We start from the raw sequence: 15,715 nt of genomic DNA, 5'->3' as shown, positions 1-15,715 counted from the left end.
GTAGAAAACTGCAAATCAGGGCTGGGGAGATAGCTCAGCTGGTAGAGTGCTTGCCTTGTAAGCACAAGGCCCTGAGTTCAATCCCCAGTACCACAAAAAAAAAAAAAAAGAAAACTGCAAATCAAGATAAAAGAAATTTTAAAACATCTAAATAAATGAAGAGATATTCCATGCATGTGGATTGAAAGACTCAATATTTTTAAGCCTGACTCTTCCCAACTTGATCTATATATTCAACACGATCCCCCCAAAAATATCAGGAAGCTATTTTGCAAATGTTGACAAACAGCCTTTAAAGTTTATGTGGAGAGGCAAAGGACCCATACAATACTGAGAAGAAAAAATAAAAATAAAGAAAAATAAAAAAGATGTAAGACTATTACTACCACATTTCAAGACTTATAATCAAGGCAAAGTTCTGGTATTATTAAAGTTAATAGACATGCTAATCAACAGAACAGAGAACTCAGATATAAATCCATATAACTGATCATTCACTTTTGATCTCTGACAGTCCAGAACAGATCCATAACCAACGGTCCTTTGAAAAAAGAACAAAGGCAATTCAATGGAGAAAGGATAGTCTTTTTTAAAAAATGGTACTGGAACAACAGATGTTCATACACAAAGAAATGAACCCAGACACAGACCTGCTCACAAAAATTGACTCCCCAGACCTATCTGTCAATGGAAAACTATGAAACCTCCAGATGAAAACACAGGAGAAAAATCTATGTGACTTAAACCATGACCCATGAAAGTAAAAAAAGGTTATGACATACTTTATTAAATTAAAAACTTATAAAAGACACTATTAAGAAAATGAAAAGACAAGCTATAGACTGAGAGAAAACATTTGCTAAGCACATATCTGATAAAGGATTTGTAGCTAAAATATGGAAACAATTCTTAAATTTCAACAAGAAAACAAGACAATTAAAAAATCAAAGGCACATGGCTACAGTCCCAGCACTAGGAGAGGTTGAAGCAGGTGGATCACTAGAGCCTAGGAGCTCAGGGCCAGTCTAGGCAATATAGCAAGACCTTGTCTCCATATAAAAATAAATAAATAAATAAATAAATAAAAAAGTATGAAAAGATACACCACACTACTCATCACTAGAGAAACAAAAATTAAATAACAGATATGACTTATTCTCTTTATTAATATATTATTTAACCATTCAACTCCTGCTACAGTCATGAATCAGACCATCCTTTGGCTAAAAGATGATTTATACTTTCAATGTGAGATTTAATAGAATTTAGTCATCTCAGTCTCTAGATGGTGTTTCCAATTTCATTAGGCTAACCTGGCTTTTGAAGCTAAGAATAAAAATGGAAACCGTCTCAGCAGAGAACTGAAACACACCATCCTTTTCATGAAGGATATAGCTCTTTTAAATTTTAATAATATATTATATCTTAAAATTAGGAAATATTTGCAAAATAATCTCCTACAGGGAAATGTGGAAAGATCCAGATTTTTATTACCTCAAATGTTAATGACCAAGTCAAGAGACAGTGATAGAAAAATATCCACTTTTCCCTTCTCTAGCCAAGTTGATTATTCCTTGATTTCTGCTATTGGTTCATTATATCTATTTTTATTAGAAGGCCTCTAGAAGTCCTGTGACTTCCTAATACAAGAGTGCCATCTAGTGATAACCAAGGCAAATGAACATTACAGAAAATTGGTGTTTCTTGTACAATTCTGCTTTCTGGAAAGACTTTCAAAATTTATCAAGGGAGAAAAATGACAGTAAAACTATTATACTGGTACTCCCTAACATTCTGGCTTTTCCCATCACCACTCAGATCAGTGGTCTCTAAAGTGACATAGTTACTGTTCCAAAGAATTTTGTATCATCAGGTCATAAGGGATATTAGAGATCAAGTATCTAGTCCAATACCCTAGTTTTTCAGATGTTAAGACTAGACTCAGAGGGAAGATGCCTGACTTTTTACACAACCAGGAATGCTTCCAACAGGTTTGCCTAAGCTGGTCTCTGATGGATAGAGCATACAAATTATCTTATAAAGATGAGATTTTAAGTATCTTTTTAAAAACATGCTTCCAGTGACACCACCCTTGATTATTCCTATAAGAGCAGCAGGGAGGAAATTCCTGGGCTCTCTTCATGGCCCAGTACTTGGGCACTACTTACCGAGTGCCTGCTAGGTGCCAGGTGGTGTCTACAAGCCCTAGGCAAGCCTCTAATGTCCCTATGTAGGCACTCTGGAGTCTTAATGAGCACGATCTACTTCTCTCTCCTTTCCCTGCATCTCAATACATTCACACAGAGCATGGAACAACCAGCAGAGCTTGGTGTTCCCAGCAAAGGAAACTGTATGTACAAAATTACAGAGGTGTGAAAAAGTGGTTTATTCAGAGAACAGGGGATGAAGCCTTGTATATCAGGAGCAGAAGATGCTGGTGCCAACACTATCTTTCCTCTCTCTTCTCTCCCTGTTTGGGTAAAAACGGATCAGAAGGCAATAAAATGAACTAGAGCCAAGGCAGATGCAGGCTAAGCCAGGCAGGTTTGAAGGGCTTAAATGAGTTATGAAAGATTAAGATTTGAATATGGCCAGTATGGTTTTTTGGTTTTGAGACAGGGTTGCGCTAATATGCCCAGGTTGGTCTTGAACCTAAGAACCTCCTGCCTCAGCCTCCCTAGAAACTGGAATTACAGATGCAACTGTGTTTAGACCTGTCAGTATGGTTTTGGTACAGTTTTGGGGTCAGAATACTGGGAAACTATGTACTTGAATGGCAAAGGCAGAATTGCAAAGAAGGGCAAGACTGGCATTGGCAACCTCCGTCCCAGGCCTGCTACCTCCCACTGTACCCAGGCAACTCTCCAAGACTGAGCCTTAGATGCCTCAAGGCAAGGGAAGAGGCTCTCCTGCTGGGTAAATCTGTGTTGTGCCCATTTCCCCACCTTCCCCCTAAACACATTAAACACCACTAAACACACCTCCAGGCAGAAAGCAACGTTGGAAACTGAGTGAGAAATGTTCTTACATTTGGGAGAAGGATGGAAATGGGCTTGGGAAGAGGTGGGTGGGAAGGTGTCCTGCCAAGAACAAGGCTTAAAGAGAAGCAGCAAGGAACATGGAGGCCATGCCAGCACCCAGTAACTAAAAGGAGTCAAGTCTCAGGATCAGCAACTCATTCTCTGGGAAAATAGCAATGTTTATTCTGTTGTATTTTAGATCATTATTTTCTTGTTTTTATTCCTTACTATTTGGTAAAAATTCATTTTTAAAATGTCAACTAGGCTAAGTAGAACAAAAGAGAGCAGTTTTGAGTCTGTAATTCCAGCTACTCGAAAGGTTGAAGAACGAGGATACCAAGTTTGAGGATAGGCACATTCTATCACAAAAGAATGGCTGGGGGTACATATAGCTCAGTGGTACAGCACCCCTGGATTCAATCACCAGTAGTGCAAAAACAAAGCAGAGAAAGCAGTTTTGGTTTTATACCCAGTTAACCCTGAAGGCTGGGTAGAAGTGTGAAAGCAGACTTCAGGGTGAAAGAACTTTGAAGGAATTTGTCCATGCCCTTCACCATGACCTCTTCTGCTGAAACACAGAGGGTTGTGTCTGGTTTGAAATAACAAGCAACAGCAGTTCCTTAACAATACTGCACTATTAATGACTAATAAATGCTCAACTCTCTCAAAATGGGGTTGGAGGTGCTGCAAATCAAGAGAGGATTTAGTTAGCTCCAAACAGCTCCAACTGAGGGGAGGGAAGATTTTTGAATCAGAGTAGATGGGGTCTCTGCAGCATCAGCTCTACCTCCTTATTGGTACTATTGATTACCTATTAAAATCAGCTTGGAGCAATATTCTATAACTAATATTAGGGGGATTGTGAATTTTTTGAAATTCACTAAAAATTTTTTTTCACTTAAAAATTTTTAATAAAAGGTACCATCAGTTTGAGAAGTACAAGTTCAAGTTCACATGTGCAGCAAATATTTGAAACCACAAATCCAAGGTATCTAGGTGAAAGTTCTCTTATCTCTGTCAAAGAAATCAAAGTGCTAACATTCAACTTTCGACACACTACCCTCTGGACAATGACAGCTCCTATTTAAATATGTGCTCCATAGTTATCAATCAAAAGGAAACTTACAAAATTATGTACATTGACTGGGTAACTTCCAACAAGATGATACAGGACATGATGACACCAAGTGCCTAATATCATGTCTTACCAAGTGCAACTTCATTTCCAGTCTCTTTGCCTGTAACTTCCACTCTAACAAAGAGGGGACAGGGACCACCTCTGGGCAGTTAGCTAGGAATCACCCCATATCTCAATTTGAAGACAACACAGAGAAAAAAAGAGTAATTCTTTCAATGCAAACTATACTGCATAAAGAAACCATAGTTCTTGTAAAAAACATACCTCAGGGTGGTTCTGGTGCTTCTGTTTGTGGGTTGTTTTTTTTTTTTTTTTTTTAATTCTCATTTTGTAAAGAAAAAATACTGAATAAATATGAAGCACTACAAATCTTAGATTGCGGGCTGCAACCTCTGCATTTTAGAAAACCTGTTCCTGCATTATGAATGGAGAACAATCAACCTACTCTAAAAAAAAAAAAAAGGCTCCAAAGTCCTTACTGACAAATTATAACAAGAAAATAAAATGATTTACATTTATATGAATCTAGACTTATGTTTCTATGAATCTATAAATCTACATATTGAATATTACACTAAAAGAATACAACTAGCATTCTGTGACATTATAAAGCTTTGGTTAATAATGGCAGCTACCATTTTATTGGGTAATTTTCAACACAGCCATATTTCAGACATTGTGTTAAAGATTTTTCACACATTGTTCCATTTAATTTTCACAATACCCTTATAAGGTAGGTATTATGCCCCTTTTACTGAGGAAGAACAAGATGCACGAAAGTTCAGGTAATTCCTAGAAGTCACACAGCTAGTAAATAACCCAAGTATTATGGTTTGGATCTTAAATGTCCCCCAAAGACTGATACACTAAAGGCTTGGTCACTAGCTTGTGGTGATACTGAGAGGTGGTGGAACTTTTAGAAAGTGGGGCCTAGAAGGAAGTTAGGTCACTTGGAGGGGATACTAGGACTCTGGCCTCTTCTCTCTTCCTGGCTGCCACAAGGTGAACAGAGTTCTACCACACGTCCTCCCCGTGTTGTATGCCATCACAGGCCCAAAGCAACAGGGCCGAGTGACCATGGTCTGAAACCTCTGAAGCTGTGAATCAAAATAAATTTTTCCGGGCTGGGGTTGTAGCTCAATGGTAGAGCGCTCGCCTGGCACGTGTGAGGCCCTGGGTTCGATCCTCAGCACCACATAAAGATAAATAAATGAAAGAAAGATATGGTGTCCACATACAAGTAAAAAAATTTTTTTTAAATAATTTTTTTCTCTTTATGAAATTACTTAACTCAGATACTTTGCCACAGCAAGAGAAAGTTGACTGACATGCCAAGTCTGACTGAGATCCATACTTTTCATTACTTTAGACGCAAACTAAAACATCTCAAGGTTCTAAATAAGTTTCTAAAAGACTAAGCTGTTGTAGAGAAAACTTAGAAGCACAGGAAAATAAACTATCATTTAAGTCTTATGAGTAAAAAGTAAAAATAAAAAAATAAAGCCCTACCTCTAGGCTAATGTTAGAAACAACCTATTTATTATTGTTATCAGTCATTTTTTTAAGGGCCCTAAAACACTCTAGAACAAGTTTTAGAAATCTACCAGACCTTGGTTAAGATCATTATCCAATGTTCACCAAGTTCCTACTGGGTGCATGTAGTGTCATGTGCTGGGACACAGGCACCAGTAAGGAAGAGCTCTTGCTTTACATACATTCAATGGTACTGGAAGACACATGAGTGTGGTGACAGACCACACACAATACAATGTGGACAGTATAATTATCAAGTGAGGTGTGGGGTCTTAAAGAAAAGGGATGAATAGTACCTAATCTGGCTAGTGGGTGCTACAACATATAGTGGAAGAAGAGCAGCGAAGAGGCCGGCTACCTAAGCACTCTGATCATCCAGGCAGAGAGCAAAGCCTGGCTCAGACAGAGAAGAGAAACAGTGCAGTGGCATGGCACATGGGGGCTGGGGGGCACAAGAAGGCCTGGGACACTGAAGTGAACAGGGGGAGGCTGGAGAAGTGGGGAAGGGCAGGGTCCAGATCATAAAGAAATTTAAACCAGTGAAGGGTTTGAAGCAGGGGAGTGATATGTTCAGAACTGTCCTTTGACTCAAGTCTACAGGGATAGTGTGTAAAACAAGGATTTTGGAGTCATAAGGCAATAAATTCAGCTCCTGGCTATAGGGCTTATTGGCCTGTAAAGTTTTTCTTCTCCCTTATTTTTTTAATTGATGAATAAAAAATTATACAACTATACATCTATAGTGTATATGTATATGCTGTAGAATAGCAAAATCAAGCTTACTAAAATATGCATTACTTCACCTATTTGTGGTGAGAACAGAGAGAAGCCTTGGCCTTGTCAACCAATAAATGGGAAGTAAATAATAAATGTAAGGCACTGGGACACAGTACACACTCCACAATTGTGGCTCGTTATCAACAGATAAGCCTTGAAGTTCAGGAAGACCTATATGAGAGTCTGGATGAGACATACTGAAGTCTTCAATAGGCAGGAAAAACCAATACTATCAGAGAAATATTAATGGAATAAAAGTGAAAAAAATCTAATTCTGGCCTGGTTGTAGGGATGTGGGCACACCACTAATGAGCTCCATCCAGGTCTAAAGTAGATGACTGAATGACTATGATTGTGGTTATGGCTGGTGGCACCCCTGACAAAGAGAACAGATAGCAGAGCAAGTTAGGGAGTCAGGGTCATGCTGAGGAGGAGATGCCTGTGTACACACAGGAGTAGGAGAATTCAGGAGATCAAGGGATGAGTTTGGGGACTAGGTGCAAGTGTGGCTGGGACTGAGAACAGGGTGTCATGAGTATCTCATACCAAGAAAAGGGAAGAGATCACCCAGAGGATGTGCTCACTCAGAAGAGCAATGAGCCAGGAAAGAACCCAGGGAACACCCATGATCAAGGGACAAGGAAAGAAAAAGAGGCACCCAGGGAAGACAGAACCACAGAGGACAAGAACAGCAGGGGGTGGTACAAAGGAAGCTAAAGGAGCAGGACCTCAAGAAAGGGGGGGCTTCAATGGGGCTCAGTGCAGCTGAGAAGACCAGTAAGTTCCAAATGTGCCCTTGCAATTTGGCAGAAACTGTTGTTGATTTAGGCCAGAGACTAATATTCATCAGACCTGAGGGATAAATGCTCAACTCCTGGGGTATGATGTAAATGGCAATAAGGAAGCAGAAAGAGTACCATAAATCTGGTGGAAGGGACAGAGATGAGCTGGGCGTGATGGCACATGCCTGTAATCCCAGCAGCTCAGGAGGCTGAGGCAGGAGGATCTCAAGTTTAAAGCCAGCCTCAGTAAAAAGTGAGGTGCTAAGCAATTCAGTGAGACCCTGTCTCTAAATAAAATACAAAATAAGGCTGGGGTTGTGGTTCAGTGGTCGAGTGCCCCTGAATTCAATCCCCAGTATCTTCCCCAACAAAAAAAGGGACAGAGACACGAATCATGTAATATAAAGAGTAAGATGTTGGTTCAAAGGTCAGGTTAAACATTTAAGACAGAGCAATCTGAGCAATCGAAGGACTGAGAAGGACAGATGACAAAGGGGGAAAATGCAGGAGAGACTCACTGACAAACAAGGTCTTTGAGAAAAGGAGAGGGTTCTGTAACTGTCTCCCACATGTCAGATGCCACATGGGTCCCTGGGGATGCATGGATGAGTTGCACAGAATTGGCCCCCAGGAGTATATAGTTTGATGGGGAAGCAAAACTTGTCAACAAGACCGCTGGTCAGAGTGTGGCATGGATGCTAGTCCTCAAGATACAACATTATAGAGGCCCAAGGGAGTCAGTTTGCCTCTTGTAAAATGTGAGGGACACAAAAAGGTAGACAGACATCAAATCTGCTAGTGCCTTGATCTTGGAATTCCTGGCCTCCAGAACTATGAGAAGTAATGTTGCTTATGAGCCATATTATTTATGGAAAAATAGTCCTCAACTTATGATGGGGTTATGACCCAATGAACCCAACATAAGATGAAAATATCATAGACAAAAAATGCATTTAATACACCTAACCCGCAGCACATCATAGCTTAGCAATACAGTGCACTGCAGAGTATAGGTTGTTTCTTTCAGGATCGCCTGGTTGACTGGGAGCTGAGGTCCGCTACCACTGCCCAGCACTGCGTGAATATTGTACTTACATATCACTAGCCCCGGGAACAGACCGAAATTCAAAATTCAAAGTATGATTTCTACCAAATGTATATTGCTTTTGCATCATCATAATGGTGAAATATAATATACACATATATAATAAAAACATATATATAATAAATGTATATAAGCTGAGCCATTGTAAGTAAGGGATGGTCTGTACTTTGTTATGGCAATCTACACGGGCTAAAGTTCTCAAAAAATATGTGTCAAGGAGCTTTGTACAGAGGCAGCTGAAGGTTAAGAGAGTTGGGGAGCATGGAGTACAGGGTTCAATCATGTGGAGGCCTGAAGTGGTTCCAAAACTCTCTTTGGCCAAATATATCTCCCAATCTGTCAGCTTATGTTTAAAATTTATTTAACCACTTAAGATGGGATACAATTTTTCATCTAAAAATTGCAGATAAAGGACTAAAAAAGAAACATGTGTAAGCCTGTACACAAGCTAAAACCATGTGTCATAAAGTAAAATCAGTCAGGCAGGCTCTGCAGTCAGACCTGGCTCCAACAATTTACTGGCTGTGGAACCTGGGCTGGTCACTTAACTTCTGGGAAAGCAGAGCATGTGACAGATGAGCCCCTAACCCATTTCACGATCTATTATTCAAGGATTCTAAAGCACTATTTCTTAATCTTTGGGAGATCTCTGAGAATCTAACAAAAATCCCCCTCAACCCCAAATGAACAGACACATGCATACAAAATTCTGCACATCCTTCAAGGGGTCCCTGAACTCCATGCACAAACCCCAGGTAAGAAGTGGGAAAGAGCAGAGGAGCAACTCTTTATGATGAAGATATCATAATAGTCATAGGGCCAGGTATCACAGTGACCTCTGCTGCACCCACAGTGGACAGCCAGCTGTCTCCACCTATGAGTCTTTCTCAATTGTAAGTCTCCTCACCTCTGAAAACTTGAGTGCCAAGTCTAATGCCCTGAATACAGTAGAAGCCCATTTAGTTGTGAGTTCAACTGACCAGGACCATAATGGTTTGGATCTGTACTTCTCAAGTTTTCAGACTTTTGGTGCTTCTGAATGAGTATCAATTTCAAATTCTCCTCTGACAGACAAATTGGAATGGGCTTTCTCTGTGGGGTCAACTTTCCCAAACTGATTTTTAATTAGACAGGTCTAGCTACTACATACTAGAAGTTATGGGCAAAATGTGATGACTCTCCCCTCCCAACAAAAAGAAAAAGGAGGACTGGGGAAATAGTTCAGTTGGTAAAGGGCTGATCTTGCAAGCACAAGGCCCTGGGTTCAATCCCCAGCACTGCCAGGGGGAAAAAAAAAAAAAGAAAAGAAAAGCAAAAGGAAGACACACTGGATCTGCTTTTAGTAGAAAGTTCTTACATTTGTATAGCAAACCCTTTATACATTCATTTGGGAAGGAGGCATTATGTGCAGTAGTCCCATTTTAAGGATAAGGAGAGATTATGCCATTCAAGTGATGACAGAGGGCTTTCCAACAGAGCCCAGCATCAGGATCCAAGTCACATTATGTAAACATCCAATGTTTCTCCATTATCCTTATACCAAGAATACTGAAGACAACTCTTTTAAATTGAGAGAAAGAGCTGTGAAAAATAACATGCTTGGGGAAAACACTACTTACGATTTTAGAAAGTCATTCCAATTTGAAAAGTTTTTATACATCATGATTAAATGATTTCCTTTTTTCAATATTCAGTAATAAATATTCAAAGAGAATCATCTATCACTTTTTTTTTTTAAAAAGGGCCCAATTAACTGTATATAGCAGAAGGAAAATTCCTTACTTACCTATAGCACAATGTAAAATCTAGAGGGGAGAAAAAAGAGGGAAAAGAGAATTAGTAAAAAAATAACAATATTATAGTTCTATTTCATATAAACTGTTCTTTCAGTAATAGAGACATGCCTACCAGCAATACTGATTTTGAAAAACATTTCATTGTTAAACTTTGCTGTATTTAACAAAATATAAATTCTTAATTGTTTGTTCATTTTTACTTTGTGTATCTTTGGGAGATATCATCCTAAGGAAGATTTCATCTTCACCTCATGGTTTGTCAGATGTCAAGGACCTCTTTTATAATATATAAATTCACAACAGTAGTTAGAGTACAACATCTCCCATGTCCCATGTTCTGCAGAACAGAACCATCACAGGCTAAGGAACACACAGTATGAAGGGCCTTTGTTGGCTCCTCTTGCCTGGCAGGCCCTTCAACATAGACATTTATTCTATGAAGATCCATCCACAGTACCCTTCCTGCCTCATTCAAATACCTTACTGTAGAGGTGTTTCCTGGCCCAACTTCTCACCCTGTGCCTTTGAGTTCCAAGTCCATATTGCAAACTGCCCTGGACATCACCAATAGCAGCTCAAACATGACTGGATTAAATGGGAAGCACATCTTTTCCTTCCTAAATTTCTGCTATGCTTTGTTGCCTTGTGATCACCTGCCTCCCAATCTTTCGGGTTCACCTGCTCCTCACCCACAAGCCCAACTGTTTTCCAAGCCCTGTTGATTCTCCTGCGGCCTGTCTTCCCTGTTTTTACTTCCAGTGCCTTGAGTGTCATTGCCATCTACATACTCTATCTCAATGGCAATGGCAATGGAGCTTCTTCCAAATCCCCCTTCCACCTCATTCTTCATTTACCACTGTTTCAGCTCTGGTGATAGTGGTTTAAAAATTTTTTTTCTAAAGTAATTTGAAGCCATCTATAAGATTGATTTAATGACCATAAATTTTCTAGATGATAAAACCTAAAAGCAATTATAGTGCCTTTTAAAACTTTGACAGAATTTCTCTAGCAGTCATTGAATTGTCTGATCCTAACAATAACCCTGGCAGATAGGCAGGATAGATATCTCTACTTGCAGATGAGAAAACCAAGGATCAGAAAAACTGAACAACCAGTTCAAGGCAGTAAATGATGGCCAGGATCAAAAACCTAAGTTTTTTTCCTACTTTTCTGCTTTTTCTATATTATTTCATTATACACTAGTTGAGACATCTATCTGTACAGGCTAGAATCATAACAAGACTTACCTAAAATATGCCTGATGAGACTGTGCTCATAAACTATTATTTCACTAAGCTTTTATTTTGTTTTTGGTGGGGTGGAGAGGGAGAGCGAGCTTGGGTTAAAAAAAAAATCAAGCTGCAAAAATTTGCTGGTAACTGAGAAGAACAGAAGAATTGCCATGCTGCAAATCATATAATCTTTTTCAGAAGAAGACACAGCTAAGAACTTCAAATGTGTCAATATTAACAAGATAAGCTGAACCTCCTACTACAAAGTTGAGGAAAAGTAAAAGATAAACCTAGATTAAAATGAGGGATGAAGACTTAAATGAAGAGCATCCTTCAAGATAAGAAGACAGATGGCAGTGCCTATTCCTGTTATGTGGCAAGACATTCAGACTGCTGATTAATGACAGGACACCACAGGAAGGGACTGATGGCAACTCAGGGTTATCATGCTTTCTGGGTGTGACAGGACAGTAGGTCTCAGCCCAATCAGAATGAATTCCCCTCTTTGAATCATAATCTTATAATAATGCCTCCTTTACCAACCTGAAATAAAATTCATAGATGATATGACCTACCTACACAAAAAGGTTTTTTTTATAATATCCGGAAATGTAAAGAAGAAACAAAAAGAAAGTAATTTAATTTTTTAAATTTATATTTCAATATGTAAATGTTTGGGGATATAAAGACAATGAAAAGATCAGATGTACATAACTGACGTGTTATAAGTAAGTTTGGATTTCAAAATAAAAATTACCGGAAACCACTTTGGAAAAGTACAGAATAAAAAAGCAGAGGTACAGACTAACAGTACAAAAAGACTATTAAGTAATAATGGCAATGTACCAAAGTAGAGAACTGAAGAAGTACATTATCTTAAATGAGCTATGATTTATGTATTTATGTTTGTATGCATTTATTGCAGTGCTGGGGATTAAACCCAGGACCTCATGCATGCTAGTAAAGTGTTCTGCACTAAACTACATCTCCTGCCCAATCTTACTTATTTATAAAATGGGGGTTAAAATAATCTCCTCAGTTATGCCATGGGGGTGGAATACAAAGAAAGTATCACAGAAAATCTATCCTTCTATCTTGAAATCCTGTAGAGATATACAACCAATGTCTAGTCTAAAAAAAGACTTTAGAGACTTTACTCTCTAAATGGTGGAACAAGGAATAGAAGATGAATTAGAAGAAATGAAAAACCATGATGCAAGAGGCAATAAAGCAGTGCATAACTGACTGGGGCTAATTTTAAGATAAACTGAAAAACTACAACTACCCCAAAATAAAATTTCTATTTCACAACCATGACTTATCATTATACACACAGAGGCAATAATAGGAAATATCATTAGTCTATATTAAAGAAAACCAATGAGATCTCTGCATTTCAAGTGTCTCCACTAATTTAATAATTGAAATCTGAGCAGAAATCTCAAATCTCATATTATAAATTTTCAATCAGGCTCATTGCTTTTGCAGTCGTAACACTAAATCACTGAAATCCTTTTCAAAAATATGCAAGTTAGAAATGGTATAATACTTTCAGAACAGAATGTGCAGAGTGAATAAATTATTTTGAGACAATATCTTTATCTCACTTAAGCTTCTCTCTTCATATCAATGGTGGTAGTAGGTAGAGTTCTAAAAATGATCCCACAAAATTATTGTTCCTTGGCTACTCAAACACCAATCTAGGCACTGCAGCATAGCGTTTTTGCAAATGTAATCAAGAGTCTCAAGTCAACTGATTTGAAGGTATGGAGACTTTGTGGGTGGACCCGACCCAACCAGGCAAACCCTTTAAAATCAGTTTTCTTGGGCTGGTGGTAGAAGGGAAAATCAGATATAGTCCAAGAACAAGAAAGATTCAACACTCCATCACTGGCTTTGGGGATAGAAGGGACTGTGGGAAAGGACTGGAGAGCAGCTCCTAGGAGAAGGGAGTGACCTCCAGCCAACAGCCAGCAAGGAAATGCAGGCTTCAGAGCTTTGACTATAAGGAAAGGGATTCTGCCAATAACCTGAATGAGCCTGCAAGCAGATTATTTCTCTGGACACTCCACATAAGAAACCAGCTGGACTGGCTGACTCTTTCAGTTTTGTGAGATACTGAGTGAGGAACTCACCATACCTAGCTTCTGACTTACAGAAATGCGTGCCAACATGAGTGTTGTTTAACGTGCTAAGTGTATGGTGTTTTGTTACACTGTACTTCATGGATTTAATGTGATAGGGTACAGTGATTCTCCATCTGTCTTTAAATTCGAAATTCAGCTGGGTATGGTAGTACATGCCTGTAATCCCAGCAGTTTGGGAGGCTGAGGCAGGAGGATTGTGAGTTCAAAGCCAGCCTCAGCAACTTAGTGAGATCCTAAGCAACTTGGCAAGACCCTATCTCAAAATAAAAAATAGAAAGCGCTGGGGATGTGGCTCAGGGGTTAAGCACCCATGGGTTCAATCTCTGGTACAAACAATAAGATCAAATGTCAATTCATTTATTTATAATAGCTGCACAGTCTTTCCAATAACTGAATGACAGGGGTTTTAGAGAGTCTCATCTAAGTAATACTTTTATCTGGTGCCAAAATCAGAAAGCTTAATTTGACTTTAAAAAGAGTGACCTGGAAGATCTGGAACAGAGTACTGCAATTCAGCTGAGCACAAGATTATTAATTATCTTTCCTCTATCATAAAGCATTTCTTTTTAAAGTAATTTTAGATAATCTGTCTTCTTTTAAAAAACACTAAACAAATCTATCAGAATGTTTTTATTAAAAATAAGTTTAGTAGAATGAAACAGTATTACCCTATGTATATGTATGATTACAAGAATGGTGTGAATCTACATTGTGTACAATCACAGAAATGAAAAGTTGTACCCCATTTGAGTACAATGAATCAAAATGCATCTGTAAAAATAAAAAAAGATTTTAATAAAAAAATAAATAAATAAATAAGTTCTAGCTGGGTGCAATGGCTTACACCTGTAATCCGAACAGCTTGGGAGGCTGAGGCAGGAGGATCTCAAGTTTAAAGCCAACCTCGGCAACTCAGCAAGGCCCTTAGCAACTCAGCAAGGCCCTGTTTCTAAATATAAAGAAGGGCTGGGGATATTGCTCAATGGTTAGTGCCCCTGGATTCAATCCCTGATACCAAAAAGACAAAAAACAAAAATCAAAATTTCTGGGAGAAAAACATCTGACTAGCCCAGTTTGGGTCAGGTATGCACGCATGGATCAGCCAGTTGGGGTCTGAGAGGCAGAGTCAGGGAACAGAGTTGTAGATGCTATAGGTCTACATCTATAGACCTTGAACACCTGGAGAACTTCCAGAGAGGACAAAAATCACTGAGCTAGGCAACTCCACAAGACATATCAACCATGTTTATTTTTACTATACAGGGGTCCATAACTAATGTGAGTTATGATTATTGATATTGAATTCATCTTGGAAATTACTGAACTATATGAATATCTGATTCCATTTTTGTTTAAAACTTACCTATGTAACATGTAGTCTTGAGGGAGAGAAACCAAAATATTAACAGGGGTTATGTTTAGTCAGTGAACCTTTAACCTATATGCATTTTCTTCTCTATATTAATCTGGATTTTTTCTACAATGAACATGTTACTTCTTATTAGTAGGAAATACCTTTCCCCTCTCTTCTGGTGTCTACGAGGAGGGATTTCTACCAAATATTATTGGTATTTCTCCATCCTTTAGCTTCTTTGCCTTGGGAAAGGGATGATGATTCATCTTAGTGGCAAACTGTGGGAGAACAAATGAGGTGTGCTCAAATCAGCTCCACTCTACAGGTTCCATAAAGAACCACAGTTCCGCCTTGGATGGAATGGGTGGTGAGTCTAATTCTGGATTTCAATAAGCAAGCCCACTTGGCTCACACTCTAAACCATGTCCTCCAGTTTAGATTTCAATACTAATAAAAGTGATTTTTAGGATCCTTATGTAACTCCCTTGAGTTATTTCTCAGTGTTCAGAACCTAAACAAGAAATAGACCATTTATTGAGCTTCCTGAGAGATGCCAAACAGGTTTTCAAAATCCTTCCACATTCATTTGTTTTAAAGGAAGTAACAAGTGAAATCTTTTTAATTATCAATATTTTCTCTTTGTTACTTAATTTCACCTTTCTAACTATAGTCATAATTTACTAATCCATTATTGGCTTAATTTTCTTATTCTAATAGTAAAATGTCACATAAGGTCACATAATTTTACACTAGGGAAAAAACTTAATCCAGTTTAATTCAGTGTGTTGACTACACATGTAAATTGAAGTCCAGAGAGGTTAAGGCCAACGT

At 38.6% G+C, this 15,715-nt stretch overlaps 1 protein-coding gene across 2 annotated transcripts in view; it reads right to left on the bottom strand.

The window, feature by feature from the left end:
* Positions 1-15,715, bottom strand: part of Hacd2 (3-hydroxyacyl-CoA dehydratase 2) — a 91,312-nt gene that overhangs the window by 64,093 nt on the left and 11,504 nt on the right. For both annotated transcript variants that reach the window (XM_047564773.1, XM_047564774.1), the window contains exon 3: positions 10,142-10,160. In XM_047564773.1, coding sequence (XP_047420729.1) covers positions 10,142-10,160 — 19 coding nt within the window. The remainder of the gene's footprint in view (positions 1-10,141; positions 10,161-15,715) is intronic.

The sequence above is a fragment of the Sciurus carolinensis genome, chromosome 9 (genome assembly GCF_902686445.1).
Source record: "Sciurus carolinensis chromosome 9, mSciCar1.2, whole genome shotgun sequence".
NCBI lineage: Eukaryota > Metazoa > Chordata > Mammalia > Rodentia > Sciuridae > Sciurus > Sciurus carolinensis.
The sequence above is the reverse complement of the archived record's forward strand: the minus strand, read 5'-3'. Positions and strand labels throughout refer to the sequence as shown.